Source organism: Equus przewalskii, chromosome 4 (assembly GCF_037783145.1).
Source record: "Equus przewalskii isolate Varuska chromosome 4, EquPr2, whole genome shotgun sequence".
Taxonomy (NCBI): Eukaryota; Metazoa; Chordata; class Mammalia; order Perissodactyla; family Equidae; genus Equus; species Equus przewalskii.
In genome coordinates this window covers 9,191,210-9,212,697 of record NC_091834.1, presented here as the reverse complement: position 1 = coordinate 9,212,697, position 21,488 = coordinate 9,191,210, and the positions used below count along the sequence as shown (strand labels likewise).

The 21,488-nt window shown below is 41.0% G+C and overlaps 1 protein-coding gene across 1 annotated transcript in view; it reads left to right on the top strand.

The window, feature by feature from the left end:
- The first annotated feature begins 223 nt into the window (after positions 1 to 223).
- Positions 224 to 21,488, top strand: part of LOC103545034 (platelet binding protein GspB-like) — a 476,815-nt gene continuing 455,550 nt past the window's right edge. Inside the window, exons 1-2 of the mRNA XM_070615434.1 lie at positions 224 to 418; positions 531 to 842. Coding sequence (XP_070471535.1) covers positions 376 to 418; positions 531 to 842 — 355 coding nt within the window. The 5' untranslated portion in view covers positions 224 to 375. The remainder of the gene's footprint in view (positions 419 to 530; positions 843 to 21,488) is intronic.

The following is a 21,488-nucleotide window of genomic DNA, read 5'->3' as shown; positions in this document are numbered from 1 at the left end:
ATCCATGGCTCTCCTGCCCCCTCCATTGGCTCAGGCTGTCCCTCCCTCTGCTCTGGGCTCTCAGGGTTCCTGGCTCCTCCTCTTCTGCAGAGGGCCTGCTCTCAACCTGCCCCAGGAGGCTCTCAGGAAATGGGCTGAGGAGAGAGGCAGGGCTCCTCCCCAGGCCTCCCCCAGCCCCACCCCCTCTGGGTCATCAGCTGGGTGGTCTTCTAGGAGAGCTCTCAGTCACTGCCTGCCTGTGACAGCTGTCTAGAGCCTGGCTCTGACTCTCTCCTTGTGTCCTGGGCTCCCTGTCTTTGGAGCAGGGCTGGAGTGTAGAGGGTGTCAGCTCTTCCTGTCATCTGTCCCTTCCTTCTAAGGCCAGAGTAGGAAGGCATGCTGCGGGCTGTCACCCTCCTTCTAGCTTTCCTGGCTCCTGGTAAGTGTGCTGCCTCCATGTTCCTAGGATTTTTCTCTTTTTTGGCAACGGGAGGCCATACCGAGGAATTCTATTAGCTCTTCCTCATTATTTTTTGTTGTTCCCATTGCAGCCATTCAGCTATCTTCCAACTTGGAAGGGACACAGATGTCAGTCACCAGACAGGCTGGGTCATCTGTTGTAATCACTTGTGATATTAAAGAAAGCAGCGACTACGTCCACTGGTACCGATACCAGAACAGGATGGCCCCACAACGCCTTCTCTACTACCAGTTCTCCAGCTCAAATGATGTGCTGGATTCGGAGATCAGTTCACGGAAATACCATGCTTATGAAGGCACAGGGAGAACCTCTAAACTTTTAATCAAAATTCTGGAAGAAAGTGATTCTGGTGTGTATTACTGTGCTGCCTGGGAGAGACACAGTGATTCAGATCTACCCTATCCTGCTCTGAAAATTTTGCTTGTGGTTGCCAAGAGCAGCGTTGACACACAGGATAGATCAGCCCCTGCCTTCCTTCCTGCTTTGACTTCACTGTGCTCTGAATAAAAGAGAGTCTCTGAGCTCAATCCCCAACCTCCTACCCTTAAATCCCACTGGCCTCCCTGCTCCCCAGTGAGCCATAGCAGGTTCCAAAAACCCACCTCCCATCTCCAGGCCTTAGACATGAAGTCTGGCAGACAGCACAATCCTTCAGCTGTCCTAGGAGCTTGTAGAGTCCATTCAATCTGCTTCCTGGTACAGACATGGTCACCTAGAGTAGATGTGATCAGAGAGACATTCAGGAGAGCAATATGGGAAGGCTACTGGTACCTAATCATTTATACAATAATTTCCCAGAAAAACTGGCTTCAAAAGTAGCTCCTGCCTTACTCAGGAGAATGAGAAATGATGGAATGAAAACTTTGGACTTCATGAAGACCTCAAGCTGGTATCTGATTTATCTCTAAGACAAACTGATATTTATCTCACCATAACCAACCATGGCACTGTTGAGACAGTGAAAGGGCGAGAAGAAAGCGATGGTTGTGGAGATGCCAACCATGTATTCTACTTACACCTTCTTTTGAAGTTCAGTCACAGCCAGAACTGTTCTGTCTTAAACAAGTAAAGCCAAAGTTCGTTTCCCCCCCCCCCATGATTGACATGGCCAAGTACTAAACTGAAATGAATCTTATCATATTATTTTTTTCTCAATAAGTAAAATTAAAGGGCACTTTAGATGAAAAATCAGATAATAAATAGTATATATTTGAATTGAAAAGTCATATATGGAAGTATTTTGGTGTGCTATTGGTCCATGTTTAATGTTGTGAAATTAGTCCTGAAGTACAGAAATGTTGGATTCAAATGTGTGTGGTCTCTTGTGTATTGGATCCTCCAATTTTCTGCCACGACTCTTAACCTTGACTCTAGCTTAGAGTTTAAGTTCCTAGAACAGTGTTTCTCAAACTGTGGCCCGTGGACCACCTGCATCAGAAGCATCTGGGAGACTTTGAATACAAGTGTAGGTTCTGCATAGCAACCAACACAATAACTCAGAATCTTAGGATGAAGGCTGAAAATGTGTCATTTCCAACGACCTCCACACTTATTCTTATTCAGATTGATTTGTAAGAACTGTTCTCCCAGTAGTAACTGATAGGGTCACTTGTCTCCCTCTGAGATGGCCCGGTCCCCAGCCTGACACAAGAATGCTTTCTAGAAAGGAGCTCATGGGCTTTCTCCCAACACACAAATGCCTCCTCTCTTATGGCACCCTGGATGCTGCTGCTCTAACAGGTCATCACATTTCTCCATGACATTTGCACCAGAATCACAAGTGGAAACTCCAGTTCCTTCTCGCTTCTGTGACCTCAGGCAAGAAGTATAGTCCACTAAATGAACCAGCTTTAACTTGCTCTACTGTACCAGGGACCATGTATTTTAATTACTTTGCAGCTTTATGAAAGTTTATTCCGTACCTTGAAGCATTAACACATTCTCATTTATATTTATAGTGTTTAGGCTTTGTGTTCCTCACTTATGTCAGTGATCTTCTTTGGATTGTATTTTTGTGTATGGGGGTAAAGTAGGAATAAAGAAACCTAATTAATGTATGACACACATTTTAAGAAATTTACTAGAATTATGACTGATAACACTATACCAAGACATTTCAGAATTTCAGGAATTTTATATAATTTTTAGAACACATATTATTAACATTTATCCATGCACTATAACCTTAGAAGACTTTTCAACATTTATTTAACATGATTCCCATGTAGTTTAACATAACAAATAAGACTAATATCTGCATTTTTTATAGGAGGAGAGAACAAATTCTTTGAGATGAGTTGTTTTGGGGGCCCTCTAGAGAAATTCAATGTTATTTCCCGGTAAAAAAGACTTCATTTAAAATTTGATTTGGGGAAGTTTGTCAAAAATATCAATGTTTTAAAACACTTGGTCAAGTAAGATTATAGGCCATTGCAAAGCTTAGTTTTACAATGTAATGCTTAGTTATCCCCTTAACCATGTTGACACTTAAAGATTTTCAGTAAACTATAGAATGTTAAATGTTTGTAAGAAAAACATGAGATGCTGTGATAAAAGACCTGCTAAAAACAAAACAGGAAATTATTCTGATAAACAAAATTAGCTTAGGACAAATTTACTTCCTAACAAAAAATTCTCTGTTTCTTATAACCTCTTTTACTGAAAACATACATTTTCTCATAGCATACTTTATTTTAATGTGGCAAAAGTAATGTTTCCTAGTAAACTCAAAAATCTTTTAGTTTTTCTGTAATAACAAGCCCAAAATAGATCAACTTAGACTTATTTAACAATTACTATTTCAGTGTTTTATCCTACTTAGAAATGATCTGGAAATTCAATTAATTCCCATCATTTAACTTAGCAGAACTCTAAGATTTCAAGTTATCAAAAAGGTTTTGAAGTTATTTTTAAGTATATGTACCATAACACATAATTATTGTTAAAAAGTTCACCAAATAAGGTTTTGATCTTACTTACATCTATTTAGTTTACTTGTCCCCAGTAATTATGTTCAGATTACCTACAAAAATTTCATGAGACATTAGACAGAGTCAACCATCAATTTTTTTGCTGCCAAATTTTGTAACAGAGATAATGTGAATTTCTTTGACTTTCAGTAAACCTATGTAGAACAAAAGTTTTATATTTAATGCTGATAACTCTAATGACAATAAACTTAAATTAGCTTTAATACTGAATATTTTCCTAGATCACGTGATTGTGAAATTCATTTGGGTTAATTTCTATTACATTTTTGAGAGAATACTCAATTATATATAGTGCTTGTTTTAAGCCGATTAAATAGAGTTCTTTTAGAAATTATTCCATTCAGAGGTACAAAAATATCACGTCTATCTTCCATACATTTATATAGACACACATACATAGAGATGCCATAGCTATTGTTTTAAAATTACTGCCATGAATCATGTACAGTACTTCAAAGCTCACTAGTTATGAAATAATAGTTCTATCCAAATTGTGTTTCTGGCAGACGGAATAAAATAAGTTTATCCACTTAGACAGTTAAAGCTTTCTTTCTTCTAATATTTGTAAAGACACTGACGATGCTAGATTTGGGGCAAGAGTTTGCAATAGCTATAGCTGTTTGGGTCTTTATTCATTTAGTCTTAGGAATTGGTGATAGTCTAGATAACAGTTCCTGGAGACGTCCCAGGCTTTTTGAGATAAGTAGGGGCAGTTTTGGGGATTCATGAAAGGGAACGAGTGGAATCTGACCACCTCTAGGGCTACATTTCCAGTTTCTCAAAGATTTAAAGGTAAGGATACTTGCTTTCAATTCCTCAGAAATTGTGTTGTAAGTTAAATGCTATCATAGATTAGTCTACCTTTCCAACTACATCATCCCTAATTTGCTTCTTTCCCTCTGGGCATATAGCTTTATTTTAACTTAGGGAAGAGGCTTATATGAAAAACAGTGTTATCAGGCTCTGAACATCAGCTTCCAATTTGGCCAAATTTCTCAACATAAATTACTAAATTGTTTCAAGTATCTTGTCAGGTTTCAGCCAGGGCAAACAGTAAATATTTCTAGTAGTGTTAAACAATCCCATTAAATTTTATTTTTAGTTTCCCCTTGACTGTTTAAGGGAGTAACACAGCAGCATACCAGAAAATCTCTCAGAATTTCCTTAACTCTCTGAGGGGCCCATACAGGGCCTCCTTCAAATCTGGCTATGGGAGTGTCTGTAAAGCCATTAATGTAATGAAATTTTATATAGTCTTTTCTTGTAGGTACCTCTTATATCTTAATTTTTCATTACCCTTTTGCCACAAAAGTTTCAATAAGGCTGTTTTGGAATATTGAAAACTTTGCTTTTAAGTGTTCTTCTTAAATGATCTTATATAAATGCTGGTGTAATTCCCCTGAGGCTGGTAGCTTGGTAGGCCCCTAGCCACAAGTGGAGTTTCATCTCTATTTCTTCCCAGCCAATTCTAGCCACAAATGGGATGCAACCCACATTTCTGTATGACCATATTTTGTGCCTCTAACCTGACAGCTACCAAGTCAAGCTCTCAGGACATAAACTAAGCTGAGCAAGATCTTCCTGTTTTTTTGTAAATATTTTACAGCTTCTGAGACCATTGTTTTTAAGCACTTGTGCCAGAGGTGGCACGTTTGAGTCTTTAAAAATTAAAGATGGCATTCAATTTGTCTTGTCTTTGATTCTCAAGTCTAGTGCACAAAAGGACAAGTTTTACAAGCTCGAACTAGCCCCAAAGTGGCCACTGTAATTTTAAATCATCTTCAGTATTATTAGTCCACTGGGACAAAAATTTACTAAAGAAAGACTGTAGTTCTTAAATATAAACCCAGCTGGAGTTTCCAAGGGAGGGAATTCTGAGGAACTTGTAGAAAATGAAATTTCCATGTTGAAGCACAGCTGGACCAAGAGACACCAGTTGCAAGCCCCAGGTTTTTACCTGGCTACAGCTGTTTGGAGAAACTGCACAAAACTCAGAATTTGAGTCTCACCATATAGGGAATAAATCCTCACATGACAATAGTCATAGCCAGCTGAAACAGAGAAAGCCTTTCAGATGGCGAGAACTGTGAGCTGCCGTAAGGTGGTCCAAACAAGGAAATTTTTTCAGACAGCAAAAGTTGTGAGTTGGCTTGACACAATTGTCTCCTGGTCGATTGACCCCAGATTGGGCTATCGTCCTCCAAACCCTAAGGAAATGCAAATACTTCGGCCAAAAGGGAGGGAGATCAGAACTTGAGAGGGCTCATGATTGGAGGAGCCAGTGGTCCGAGGAAATGGTGAGCACACAAGGGGACTTGTATTGGTAACAAACCTATTTCCAGGGGATGCTGGTGTGCAAAGATGAAATCTCTCCAGATCCCACTTCTGACACCATTTGTCAATGTATAAAAACAGGAATCAGTTTAAGGGGCGTAGCATTTATTTGGGATCAAGGAATTGCAATTCAGGGAACACAGATTCAGGTAGAAACCCAAATAGCATCCTGTTTACAAGAGAAAGATCAGAATTTTTATTAGAAAAAGGGAAGAAGATGAGGTAAGTTGTATTAAAGAAGAGTTCAAGGGTACTAGACAAGGTAATGCTAGGATTGTGCTTTACAAATTGGTTTGTGATTCAGTTATCAAGCAAAAGTCTAATACTCCATTGATTGGTTAGCGATTTGGTCATCAGTAAAGTTCAAGTTCATCAGTTCTTACAAACAGGATATTCTTGTCCTTACCGACTGCATGGAATGTTGCCAATTTAGTCAAGTTTGGAAGATAAAGAAAGCAAGATGAGCAAGGCAATTCCTCAGAAATGGCTGCTCCAGCTTCTTTTTAATATGGCCCCACTTGTGTCATCTTTCACAGTGTGCAGGCTTGGGAAATTAATTTAAAATTCCAGCCCTGTTTTCCCCATCTCTAAACTGAGGATTATAATATTTAGCCCACAGGTTCATTTGCAGGATTTACTAAAACAATGAACATAACCCAATTAGAGCAGTGCTAAAGTATAGTCAACATCCAATCAAAGAATGGTGTTACTGCTGTTATTATTCCACCAACATTCTTTAAGCAGTTCTCAGATTTCCCACCATTTATCATCCCTCGCTTCACAATGTCGTCACACTTCTGTCTCTTCTCTTTCCAGCCCCTCATTCCCTCCCTCATTTCTCTCACAAGTCACTTCCTTGTGCCCCCAGGAAAGCAGTGGTTCAGGTCCCAACCTGGCCTCCACCACGCACCAAGATGCACATCCTCTCAGCGTTTTTCCCAGTGAGATCATTCTGGGCTTTGCGTCACTCAGGAAGGAAGCTGAGCCATGCTCGGCTATCCACAGTGCCATGCTGGGCCCCCTGTCTTGCTCTGGACCCATCTGTTTCCAGGTGAGCCCCCATTGCCTTCTCCAGTTAGGGGTGTATGGGGAGGCTATAGGGATTTTGCTTTCCCTGCTTCACCACTAACTTCCTCACAGGCAAACAGGTGGCAGTGAAGCTGGAGTAGGAAGCCTCAGTGGTGGTGTGTGCAAATAGCTTTGCCATCCTGGTGGGCCTGGCCACACCACGGTCTGCTACATCCACTGATACCGCCAAAAGGAAGGCCAAGACCCCAAGAGGCTCCTCCAGCTGGCCATGTTTAAGTCAGATGTGTAGAGAGATTTGGTCCTGAAAGCAGATAAAGTCGCCAAGAGGCCATAGAGGCCAAGTATTGCCAGAGCTGTCTCCTGGCAGTGCTGGGGCTGGAGAAGTGTGGTGCAGGAATATAATAGTGTGTTGCCTGGGACCCACAAAAAAGTACTTGGACTCCCCGTCCATTCATTTCTGGCAACTTACATCACCTCTGGGCCCCTTAGGTTGGCCTGGGGCCATTCTTCAGCATCATAGACTTTCTTGGAGGCCACCTCTGCAGGCCCACTGCAGAGCCTCAAGTGGACAAGCTGGTGCAGATTCAGGAAGCCATCTAGTCAGAGGAGATCTTTCTAAAGTTCATCCAGGTAGCATTTCTGAAGCATTTGGAGGAGAATCTGTGCTGCTTAATCCAACAACCACTGGCCACACTAGTGGTTATTGAGCACTTGAAATGTTACCAGACCAACAGTCCAAGGTAAGATAGACTGAATGTGCAAAATACAAACCATATTCTGAAGACTTAGTGTTGAAAAAGTAACATATCCTATTAACAATATTTATATTTATTGCATGATGAAATGATAATACTTTGGATATCTTGGACTAAATAAAAATAGTCCTAAATTAATATTACCTGTTTATTTTTACTTTTTTTAATGCAGCAACTAAAAAAAATTATTTGTGGCTCAAATTGGCAACTCACATTTACTTCTATTGCATAGGGCTGTTACAGACTCACAATTTAAGAATCTCACCATGTCCTCTGAAGAATGCACAAGTAAAACATTTTGCAAATAATTTGAAGGATAAAGGACTCTGGAGATGTAGTAGAAAATGTCTAAAGCTGAGACTGGAACTGAATTCCTAAACCCAGTTTCTAAGTTGTTGCCCCAACATCCATCAATCATTTTACAGCAGAGGGGTCAGCTGTTAGATGCCCAGGAAACAATATTGCCACCTTCTCGGCGCCCTCGTCCATTAGCAGGCCCACCACTCAGATCACGGTGGTAAATGACAATCCTCATACAGGGTGATGCAGTCAACCCTGGGGAGACGTTGGGCCCTCTGCCTTCCATTTCTCCCCTAATGCCACCCCATATGGGAATCTGGGGGGATCTCCACCTCTGCTCCCTCATCTGTAAAACAAGATGCTGTATATCTGCTAAAATTATATGACTCTGATTTCTGCATTAAAACAAAATCATGAAAAAGTTTTAACTATCTTCTCTACGTTTTTATAAAGCCAATCAACTTCTTGAAAAGAAAAGAAAGGAGGAGATGGGAAGGGAAAGAAATCCTGATCCTCCAGCCCCAAACAGGAAACAGCTCTGCTGCTATTTGTAGGGAAGGAAAACAAAAAGCCTTTGAGCTCTAAGCTGAACTGAAACACTTTTTCAACTGAAAATTCAAAGTTTATGAACAGTTTAATAACACTGATAAAATGATTAATGAAAGGAAACTCCAAATGATCTGAAGGAAATTTGTTCCTCAGTTTCCTTAAGTGATCGTCTCTCTTCCTGAGCTTTTGTTTTTGCATGTAGAAAATAAGAGGCATCAGATGTGTTAAGGAACTCACTCATTCACAAATATCTATACTGTACACAGTAAGTGAATTAATGCTCTGTAGCGATGTCTCCAAAATACCTCCAAAAATCCTTGATTCACTTTTGAATTTTTACGTATGGTGGCTGGTTCCCCCATGAACATCTTCTCCCCAAGCTGCGGACAATGATCAGGTATTCACCATAGGGCCTGACGCTCAGGATCCCCTCCCTAAGTGATGTCCATTTCTGAGCATCTCTCAGACCCTTACCAGCGTGGTTGGGGTGCACCCAGGAACACTTCCAATTCTGCATCCAAAGTCATCAACCAACTTTTCACGGGTGTGTTCAGCTCAGTCTCCATGACTGACCTGGAGGTCCTTTAATCTTTAGTCCATCCACTGTTATACTCTGTCATGCTACCTTCAACTATCATGCAGCAGAAATGCACCAGCCACGTCCTTGCCTGGTTGAAAATCTGGGAAGGATTAGGAAAACAGCTTTTGTAATCAAGTCTTCTGATAGCAAAAAGACATATCCTGGGAAAACAGCATCCCAAATTTTCAAATATGTTGTTACTTTAGGTCTTTATTATTTTTTGAATCAAATTCTCCAGTAATTAACTTTCCCTAACACTTTGGGTACAGGAAAAATAGGCCATTTGTAGCCAGTTCCCTCCTTGCTCATGTTTGCTGTGAGTGGGGATGTGGGAGATGTCTCTGAAGGAAAGTATGGGTGTGCCTGCTTCACAGACTTGGTCATGAAGCTCCACCCCACAGAGTGTTGTCTGGGAGGGCAGAGTTGAGACCCCATAGCACCTCATGATGGGGAGTTCTTCCGTCTGGAGATGCCGTATTATTCAAGTCAAGGAAATAACAGCAGATAAGAAGCCTACACAAAATCCCAAATAGGCCTCCCATTAGTAGATCTGTGCTCAGCCTGCTTCAACAGAAGCAGAGAAGAGAGGAAAGAGGTGAAGATCATGGATCCACTGAGCTCCCACGTCATGCCAGGGGTTGTGCTATGTACTTTCCTTAAACTGATGCTGAGAGATAGGCTTTCTCATTTCGTTTACATAGTTGAGGATGCTGAGTGTTAGATGGTGAATAAATCAAACTGATAAAAAGCAGAAGTGGAATGAAAAGCAGCCCTGAATGATTTCTATAGCACACTGTGTGGACTTGGTATAAAGGAAATAAGTCTGAGTTCTAGTTCTACCATTTTCTACCTGAGAGGGCTAACATTACACCCTCATCCCCTCTGGGACCTACTTCCTGCCTCAAAATATTGTCATTTAGACACAATGAGCTAATGGATGTAAGTAATTTGGAAATTGTAGACATTATATGAAGATAGAGAATTATAGTTTCATTTTAGCATCTTACATCCATTCCAATAAGATCTATAATATGAATTATCTCTTAACAATAACCAAATTTTCAGGAGCCATCACTGTCAGGAATGCACTGTGCTTGATGCTATAGGGAATTTAACAATGACTAAAACATATGGCTGATGTAGAAAAAATGAAATTTAGCACAGAATATATGAAAGTAACAGGTAACAACTGGTCAAGAAAGATAGCAGTGCTCTCTGCTAAGTGATAGAGTTATTTGTTGTTATATTGACTCAGATGAGGGAGAGAAATCCTTCAGAAAAGATGCTAAAGATATTAATTGATATTGCTCATGAATGAAGAGTTTTTGTGTCAGATGTTTAAGAGTTTCATTTTGTCCCAATCTTGGCTGAGCCAAAAGCATAAGGCAACAGTCACAAGGTCTGCCTGCATCTGTAACAAAAGGGACCAGATAAGTGATTCTAGCTGGGGACAATAGCCCCTCCAGGGGACATTAGTGATGTCTGAAGAGACTTTTCCTTGTCACTGTGGGTTGGGAGTGCTATTGGCATCTAGTGAGGAGAGGACAAGGATGTTGTTAAACATCCTGCAAAGCACAGGACAGCCCCTGAGTCAAAGAAGTATTGAGACCAAAATGTCAGTAATAGCAAAATTCAAAAACATGGGGCTAGCTGAAAAGACTTTTCTGAAAGACTTGCTATGAGGTGGCCAGTGTTGGTAACTCTGAATTTTGTCATGAAATACAGCCCGCCTGGATACAAGAGGAGTTTACAGAATCCTTGGGGACACTGATTCTGCAGAGACTTTTTCTAAAGAGTACTGTTGGGAGTGTCTTGGTAACCTCTCTCCTCCCCAGTGAGGAGGTAAGGAAGCAACACTTTCACTTCCACACGAAGCAAGGGGACTCCCCAGGCCCTGGGAGGCTGTGAGTTCAGAGCAGAGGTCTGTGTGAGGGGTCATGGAGGCGTTTGACTATCCTGAGGGCTGGTGGGCAGAGAGAACAGTGATGACTGTCACCTGGAAAAGTCAAAAGGTGTCTTCAGTTCTTAGCAGACTTGATAACTTGGACCAACTTTCCTGCTGAAATCAACAAAACAATCTTGATGAAATAATAATAATAATAATAAAGAATTTTCCTAAAATGTTCTAAGACCTAAAAAGATAAAAGGGTATGAAGAGCTTTTACCTTCGTAAATGGACTGGTTCTTTTGGCGTCATTTTGTTATGAGTCAAGCTTCCATATGGTGCTGACCAATCAGTACCCTCAGAAATGACTGATCTGGGCTCGGGGCTCTGAGCCACTCATTTCTTCTGCTAACACCATGGAAGACCTCCTTCTCCTGTTGCAGGTTCCCTATCTCTTCAGTCTTCTTTTTGGGCACACAGCCTGGGCAGACCAGATGTTGTGGCTATATTTATCCACTTTTACTCTTTGAATGCAAACTTGCTGTTCTATTTCTCAGATTGGTTCAGGGATTTAAAAAATTAATGTTTTATTAGGGGCAGTAATCTGTCCAAACAAATAGCCCATGTTATTTCAATTGTAATACTGAGCCACTTAGAATACCCTTAATGTTTATTAACTTTATGAGAATATATTATGGCATCTGTGGACAAATATGGGTTTTGTAGATCTTCTGCCCAGCCCTGCAGATCCTGGTCAGGAACAAATGAATAGTCACTCAAGACGCCATGGCTTAATGGTCACCTTAGGCACACATCTGGTAGAGTTCCCTTTCTTGACAGTCTACCATAGGAGCCTTCTCCCTAGTGGCGGGGAAAGGCTATGAAAATAGCCTGTCTTTTCTGTTTCATGATCTTGCTTTATCAGGAACTGTCATGTTTAGGGTACAGCAGGAGGAGGGCTAGAAACCCCATGGCCTGGACTTAAGTAAACAATGAAAATGTGTAATGAGCATAATGTTTTCGAAATTTGTAGCCAGCACATTTTTATTCTTCCCTGTGTTGTAGCACCTGTAGCTGTTACTCTACTTAGGCAAACTATGAGATTTACCACCCATGGAAGGAGACGGTGGCTGTGCCAGGAACAAGCTCACTTTTTGACTTAATCATGGGATCTTGGGCTTGAAAGTCAACTTAGTTGAAAAAGGAAGGGATGCTCTAAATTTCCGAATCTCTGATGTATAGGTCAAAAGGCAAGCCTCACAAACTAGGAACACAAATGTTACTAGAGGTGCAAGACACAGAAAACTGGGGAGTGATGTTGTGAAAGTTAGCATTCTCCTCGAGAGGAAGGGGTAGCACTTCTGGCTGGGATGTGTTGTGAGATGGTGGGGAGACAGGAGGTGAAGGGACTTCTGGTTCCCTTGTCTCTGAGGGTCTTATCCCAGAAGGACAGAAACTTCACCAGAAACCCAAAACAGGTGGAGGGAGAATCTGAGAACAGCTGGCTGATGTCAGGCTTCCCCAATAGGTCATGGTAGAACAACATCAACAGTGGAAGGTATTTGCAAAGATGAGCCCAAACCAGCACTGATTTTCCCCACAGGCTCCACATGGAGGAGATCAAAATGCCTCTCAGGGTCTCTAAGAAGGTGAGAGGTGCCGGGGGGAACAGCACATGCAGTACACGCAGGATGGGGATGAGAAGCTGCAGGGTGGGAACTTCATATCCCAAGGCATGGTGTGAATCACTGGTGGGTTTCAGGTCTGGTTATTGCACCAGCCAATTCAGAGGAAGAGGCCAAATCCCAGAGACCAGCAGGGTAAAGGGCTGGAAGTCAGTGAGGACACAGAGGTTGACAGGAGGAGACTATAAGAAGTAACACTCTTCCATGTGTAGTGATGTCATGTGGGGACAGCAGGAGGAAGAGAGGAACAGAAAAGATGAAGGCTGCACCAAAGAGACTGAGCTAATCAGAAAGAGACCGTTCCAAATTGGAAGAAACCATTTTAAATCGATAAGTTTAGTGACTCCCTCCAATATCAGAATGAGGAAGAGATGAGATAACCATTTATACACAATACGGACGCTCCCTCGCAACACACACTGAGTTGTATGTATGTATGTATGTATGTATGTATATATGTATGTATGTGCATATGTATGTGTTTAGCGTGTGTATGTTCTACCATGTGCCCTGCTCTAGGGTGCCTTGGTTAGGCGACACCAGTGGGGACCGAAATCCCATCCCTTGCCGACCCCCCTCTACAGCCGGGAGCAGGGCTGGGCCAGCCTGGAGAAACAGTGCCTTTTTCTAAATATTTCTCCTGGGGTACATCTTTTATTAATTAGTAAATTAAATTTGTATGCTATGGGAGCCCCTATTTATGAGGTAAGAAGTACATAGAGTTATGTAGACAAGATACAGGGTTTTAAATAAATTCAATCCATGAAGCTTCTTGGCCTAAGGAAAGACAGAAGTAGTCTAGATAAAAAGAATTATCAAGAACCAATGAAAATAGTATCGTTTGAATCCAGTAACCAGGCTTTAAATTCCAGAGCCTTGAGAGAAACTGACAGTCATCACATACATAGGGGGATAAAAGGCCTTTCCACAGACTACATAGACCACAGAGTGAAGGAGCCCAAATGCTGGAGTCAGAGGACAGGAGTGGACTTGGTCATCTCCAGTGATGTAACACCCACTCTAGTGATTGCTGTGAGAATTAACATTATAAAGTCAAAATGCTTAGCACCAAGTCTGGAGTAGAGTAAGGACTCATTAAGATCAGTTATTAGTACCTGTAATTAAATTTCACTTTTGACCTTATCCCCTTGTATGAAATAATTGGGCCAATTAGTCAAGAAAAGCCTTCCTTCAGGGACATTGCCAATATTGCTCTCTCCACTAGATACGTCTATCTCTACCTCTGTGTCAATCTCTGTCTCCACCTCCATCACCATCTCCATCTCCATCACTCTGTCTGTATCTACCTGTCTGTCTACTTACCCAAATATCTAGAAATGAACTTGTGGGCTTGTTGTTGCCACAACCTGACTAATGTTCTCCAGATAAACCAGACACCTCAGAAATGTCATGGATGACATTTCTGTTTGATCCATTATTTCCTTTCCCGAAACCAGCAGACACACACATCTGACACTTACCTGAGGTTTCTGGCCACCAGCATCCTCAATTCTCCTCTTTGTCCTTGGAGGCAAAGCCTGGGCAGATAAGATGTCCAGTAAGAAGCAATCATCTGCCATTTGCTCTGGGCTAGTGAGTTTGTTCTTCCTTCTGTTCAGAGTATGTGAGAACCTAAAGAAAATATTTAATGCAACCTCTGAGTATTTCAGAGAAAAAGGGTGTTTTACTCTTTTTAGTTAATAGCCAAAGTGGTACAACCAGAAATATCTATGTCTACAGGAGAAGAAAAGGATAAATATATTCATGTACAGTACTCAGCATTGTATCTGCTACCTTAGTCATATGTTGGTGACAACAAAATCAAGCAGGCTCTGGAGCATCTAATAAATATTTGGTCTGTTACACACCTGCTCAGAAGCATTGACCCAGGGTGAGCATCGGTACCCTCTCTTCCTCCTTCTGTTGCCCCTGTGCAGGGGAGTAGCGAGTCCTTCTAGTCTTAGGCCACTGCCCTCTGCTCCTCAATATTCAGTTTCCCAGTGTTGGTCACCTCAGAAATGGTACTTACTAGAAAATAGGGCAGCTGCCTCAGGGAAAAATCCATCCATCAAGTCAGCTTCTTCCTCTCTTTTCTCCTCAAGAGGACAAATCCAGTCAGTGTTCACATCAAACCCACATGATACCTGACAGAGCTGGACACAAGTTTCAGGGAAAACCGGTGTCCAGGGTTAAAGGAGCTCTAATACACACAGTTTTCAGAGAAAACCATATGGAAATCATAAAAGCAAGTGAAGAAGATTAGCTGAAGAAAGGTAAAAGGAAAAAGAGGAAAAAAGTTCTCTAAGAGTGGAAAAGTGAAATATCAATAATATTTGACTGATTTCCCAGGTTTCTATTTCCAAGTGGGTACCACCACATTTAACAATGAAACTTGGGGAAAATATGAAATGGTTGACACCATGGGGAAGTTAAACTAAAAAAAAATGATAGTAGCTCTGATAATATCTAACAATTACTGAAAATTTTTTAGATGCTAGAGGCTGTTCTAGGTACTTTTAGCTACTTAATCTGCATAAACTTTTGAGATGGGTATAATTATTTCATCCATTTTCAGATGAGGAATTTGAGGCACAAAGAGATTAAGAAATTTGCACAGGGTCAGGCAGCTTCTAGGTGATGGAGGTGAACAAGGAAATAGCAGCTGACATTGAAAAATGCTTCAATGACGCGAGAAGTTCCTCAACATGAACTGAGAGAAGAAGATTACAAAACCCTATACGTATTCCACATGTAACTTATAAATATATTTACAGTCCACAAAATCATATTAATATCCATATATATTCAAAGAAGAAATCTAGAAGTTAACGCATCATAATGATAATAGTTGGTCTTGGTGACAGAATCATGGGTTTTTCTATTTTCATCTTTACCCTGTTTCTCTGACTATCTTCAATTAATAACTTTACCACTATGTCCCATTATAACCTACATGAATTTTGCTGAGTCATATCACTCCTCTGTACCTCATTTTCCTTATATTCAAAATGAAAAGTACAAATATCCATATCACGTGATCACCTTGAAGATTAAAACTGAAAAACTTTTGCTTTTAGAAAAAAGGCCTAACAGATAGCAAATGCTCATTAAATATTTGCTATCATAAAAGTTAATATTTATTAAACACGCAGTGTTTTAAAATATTATGCTGAGAAAATCTTCATAAAATAGCTCCTAGGTAAGTAGAAACTATTCCCATTTCCAGAGAAATCGAGGTACCTCCATGACCCCCTCACATTCATACCCAAGAGCCCTAGGGAGACCAACGGCCTCTTCCTGAGATCAGCAGGGCATGAGGCCCTCAGAAATCAGTACCTCAGCCTCAGCCTGCACTAAAAGCCAAGGTCCCACCTGACCCACCACTTCCTTCCCCGTCCCCAGTTCAGGCCACACCCACTTGCCACTGATCTGAGGCATCCAGTCACCAGGTCCTCACTTTCCTGCCTTCTCCTTGAGGACACAGCCTGGCAGACAGGATGTCACTGCTGGAAACATTCACCTTCTTGTCCTTCTGGGCTGGTGAGTCACATTCCCTGACCATTGCAGTCTACGTGAGTGAGCAAAGAAATTCTTTAATGTTTCTTATATTGTCAGAAGTTCACTGGAAATTCTCTTCTTCTGCTTACAGTTGGACTTGGGTTATCAGATGTGGAGCAGTCCCAGATATCCATTTCCACAGAAGTAAAGAAAAGTATTAACATACATTGCAAGATAACGAGCTCAGATTTTGAAGGGGACTACATTCACTGGTACCGGCAGAAACCAAAGAAGGCTTTGGAGCATCTGATTTCTGTGAGCTCGACAAAATCCCCAGCTCGAGCTAGCCTAGGAGGGAGGAAAAATAAACTTGAAGCAAGAAAGTATTCTCAAACTTCCACTTCAGTCCTTACGGTAAATTTCATAGAAAATGAAGATGTGGCCATCTACTACTGTGCTGGATGGGACCACAGTACTAGATCTGTGGAGACAACCCACACAAGATCCCCTCTTTGGGTGTGTGCCCACCCACATCCTTCCCAACAGTGGCAACCACAACCAGGCCCAGCTGGGCTCCTGGCCTCAGCCTCTCCTTCTCTGTATCAATTCCAGAACTTTCTAGGAAGCCATTTTGGATTAAAGCTTGCATATTAGCTTCCAGCTGACCCCAGGAATTGTGCTTCCAAAGCTTTATTTGACACTATTTCCCAATGAATTGAAGTCCTGTCTGGGGACTGAGAGCACCGTGGCTGTGCCACTGTCCATCGTCTCACCATCCAGAGAACTCTCAGTAATTGGGCAACGTTCAGACTGAGAGAGAGAATCACTGTGAGCCATTATTATCATGTATACTCAAGACAGCCCCTCTGCAATATAACTATTATTGGTCCATTTTACAACTAAAGAAATTGAAGCTTAGAGAATTTAGGCTTAATGATCAGCCAAAGACATGGCCATGCTTTTTGAACTAGACTATGAGACCACACTGAAAAGTTTAAGGATTTCAGTTCTTTAAGTGAACACTAGGTTGTCTGGGGGTAAATTAGTGATGCAGCAATGCTGTTTTTACACCGAGGTGTGGGGACAAGGAATCTGCCTATATTATTTCACCAAAATAGAGCTCCAAATTCTTTGAGACCCTTAGATGAGCCCACCATATTGGGTGACCCTTGATCTGCCCAAGGAAGAGGAGAAACAATCTGCCAAGACCAGAAGAGCTAACACTGTGTGTGTGTAAGTCCTCTATCTGTGGTCTCAATTCTTTGAATATATCAGCTCCTTTAACCCTCCCCATCTACAAGTTCTGTTCTGTCATCATGAGGCATATTTGATTTATGAGGTGAGCACCAAATGGTTCAGTCACTTGTCAAGTCACACAGCTGGTATGTGGCTAGTTGGGAGAGTAGGGTAGGGACCCAGATAATCTGGCTCTTCTTGCCTGTTGCACTAACCACTTCTTAACTTCAGGGCAATGAGAGAAACAAAACACTGTTCCATCCCCATAGAGGAGAGAGAACTAACCACTATGGAATATTAACTGAAACAAATTATTATTATGTGCTGAAGCACATGCCCAGGATTTGAATGACTAGGTATCCTCACAAAATAAATAAAATGCCTATAAATTGTCAATTTTTTCAGTATAAAAGAATAAAAAGGTCCTCATTTTCTATTTCTGACAGTCGTATTTGCAGTGGGCTTCTGGGAAATATATAGATATCTCCTTGCAAGTTTCCTATAGGTACCGCATACTTTAATTAAAAATCCTCGGGGCTGGCCCAGTGGTGCCGCGGTTAAGCGCCCACGGTCCACTTCTCGGCGGCCCGGGGTTCACCAGTTTGGATCCCGGGTGTGGACATGGCACCACTTGGAATGCCATATAGGGGTAGGCATCCCACAAATAAATTAGAGGAAGATGGGCATGGATGTTAGCTCAGGGCCAGTCTTCCTCAGCGAAAAGAGGAGGCTTGGCAGCAGTTAGCTCAGGGCTGATCTTCCTTGAAAAACAAAAAAAATCCCCAAATAACCTCAACATATTCATTCTCTCCAGCCCTTACTTCAAGGATCCACAGTCTATTGTTCACATTTGAGATGTATTGGAAGGAAAAAGGAGGCATTTGCAGGCCATGCTGACACAAGAAATGGAATTAGACACATGATCCTTCAGCCCTTCCTCTCCCACCTCTGGTGGCTCATATTTCTTTGATTTACATCCTGATTTACACTCTTTATGATCATAAGGGTTTCTTAGTGGGGGAACCATTGCCTTCTTGAGCCAAAACAGAACCTTGTTAATTACCTCTATTTTTATGCAAGCAAATTAGAGACTAGAACCTGAGTGGAACACACCAATTGTGAGAAGAGGAGCCCTTTCCAGAAGGAATGCATGGAAAGTGTGCATTATGCTTCTCAAAATATCTATGCTGAATTCTTTTCATGGATTTTCTCATATACTGTAGGGAAGATCAGTGGACCTGGTGATATAGTGTCTTCAGAGGAACAGACCTCAGGAGACAAAAGTGATGTCAGCTTTTCCATAAGATCCCTAGAAAACTTAGTGACAAATTCAATGATGAACAAAGAGAACAAAGCAAATGAATTATGTTGCATTCAAAAGATAGAATATTATGAAATCATTAAAAATGGCACTTTTGAAAATTTATTAACAAAAGTGAAAATGTTTATATTCAAATATCAAAAATTCACATAACGTATGAATGAGTTTACATTAAATCTCAAATACGTAAATGTCTTTGTTAGTGGAAGAAACGAAAAAAAGGAAATATTTGAGTTTTAAGATAGGTGGTTTCATGGTAGAGTGGAGAGGTTATTTACTTGTTTATAGTTTTAATGATTTTATAAATTTTCAAAAATGGACTCCAAAAAGTTTTACAAATAAAATATTATTTAAGAAGCTAATTTTCTCTGGTTTTTCAATAATAATGAAAGCATAACTTTAAAACGTCATCAAGGGCTTATTATGTGTCAGGCACCATTGCTTCCATTTTATGTTCACTATCATTTTTAGTGGGATAGTGCAACTTTCTTAAGTCTCTGAAAGATATTTGCTTAAGCAATTAAAGATGCAGAAACTGAGACACAAAGATTAAATAACTCAGCCAACATCAGAAGGGGTAACTAAGTAGCATAGGAGGGTGGTTATCTTCAAATGTCATTAATAATGATATTCACATAAACTTTTTTGGGACCTGAAATATTTTCAAAATATAAAGTTAGCTAAGAGAACAGAATATGAAACTGTATGTGTAAAGCCCATTTAAAATAAAAAAAAAACACATGTGTAATGATCCAAGCAAAAATCCTACTATGTATAAATGTGTGGAGAAAACACTTAAAAGTAAATGATGATGGCTTTTATTTGCATCACTTTATAACCTCTTTACTCAGGTTTTCTCCACTGAGCATCTCTTGCTTATCCAAGCTCCCACATCTACCAGCTGTGTGACTTGGAATTGATCACCTTTGCTACATATTCTCATGTTCCAAAGGGAGATAATAGTACCACTAAGTCTCAAGATTGAGAAGTGTAAGTGAAATAAGGCAGGAAAACACTTCGGAGCCTGCTAGCACATCCTTAATATATTTTAGATATAATATTAATTTTAAAGGCTTATAGTTACATGTAAAAGTCAACGTTAATTAAACATACCGCTCTCTGTGACGTCGTGTTCATGAGATAGTTCCAAGGTCCAAGTAGAGTGGAAGCTGGCCCCATCCCTGTGGATTATCTGATATTCCTTTAAGCAATTTCAATCCCATTTCTTTTTGAAGGGCACCCAGATTACAACTGAAATTTGATTTGTCTAAATTATAATCTGTACAGTGATTTCCCAAATAATCATAAAATGAAATACCCCATTGTATTTCAAATCAAAATGTCTATGGCTTTTAAAATGAGGTATGAATAATGTCACTTTGAAACTTCAGTTTGTCTTTTATTTATATTGTAAAATATTGCTAATATTTCATACTCTTGAGCACTGAATCCAAACAAATTAGTAGGGGAACTAATTTTAATTTTATGACTCACAAGCCATACCCTCACATCTCTGGTGCAATATTTCTATGTGTGAAAATTAAGGGGGGAACAGGAAAGTTTGAAACAGATTTAGGCCAACTCCAGAACTGACCTCATCCACCCCACAGACACATTCCCGTCCAGACTGTGAACCCTATTCCCCATCAGTTGCACACCAGTCAGTCATCAGAAACACCAAACCCTCAGCTCTGCGGCAGGTCATGAAGGGTCCCCCAGGACCACCTGAGCCACCACTTCCTCCTCTTACACCAAGTCACACCACACCCTCTTCTCACTGACCTGGACCCTCCAAGGACCATGGGCCTCACTTTCCTGCCTTCTTCTTGATGACAAAGTCTGACAGACAGGAGGACAATGATGGAAACATTTATATTTTTCTCTCTCTGGGATTCTGAGTTGCTCCTCCATTACTCCACCATAGATGAGAGATGAAAGAGATCCTTTATTGTTTTCTTTTTCTGTGGCAGGTGTTCATGGGAATTTCCCTTTTTTGTTGGCAGTTGGACAAGAGCAGTTAAAGGTGGAGCAACCTGAAATGTCAACCTCCAGGGCAACAGAGAGAGAGCTCATATGTCTTGTGCGGTGCCCACTGCAGATGCTGAAAATACAGTTATGCTCTGGCACTGGCAGAAACCACACCAAATTAGGGGACACTTCATGTCTATCATCTCAGTAAAAACGCCAGCTCCATTGACTTAGGTGAGAGAAACAACATAATTGGGGCAAGTGAAACCTTTCAAACATCTACTTCAATGCTTACCATAAAGTTTATGGAAAAAGATGTGACCATTAACTCCTGTGCAGGTGGGACCCTCAGCACTGGAGGTACCAACATGCCCAACAACAGCCTCTCTTCAGTCTCTGCCCAACCACAGCCTTCCCACAGGAGCAAACTTAACTACCTCCCGCCTGGGCTCCCAGCCTCAGGCTCGCCTCCTCTGCTGCACTTCCTGAGCTTTCCAGGAGGCCAGCATGTGTTATGCTCACACATTAGGCCCCACCTTGAGTAGGAAGCACTCCTGACCATTATGCTCCCAAAGCTTCCTTTAACACTGCTTCCTAATGAATTAAAGTCTTGTCTGGGAATGAGTGGACACAGGCCCCATTTATCACATCACCATCCAGAGACTTCCACTAACTGTGAATGACTCAGGTTGAGGGAGGGAGTCATTGTGAACACAGGACTCCTAGACATGTACATATATATTACCATATATAATCATCACAACACCTCTGCAATATAACTATTATCTGTCCATTTTATAGATAAAGAAATTAAGGCTCAGAGAGTTAAAGTATTTGGTCAAAGACAAGGAATCCAGACTTTTTTAACTGGGCCATGATGATACCCTGAAAATGTAAA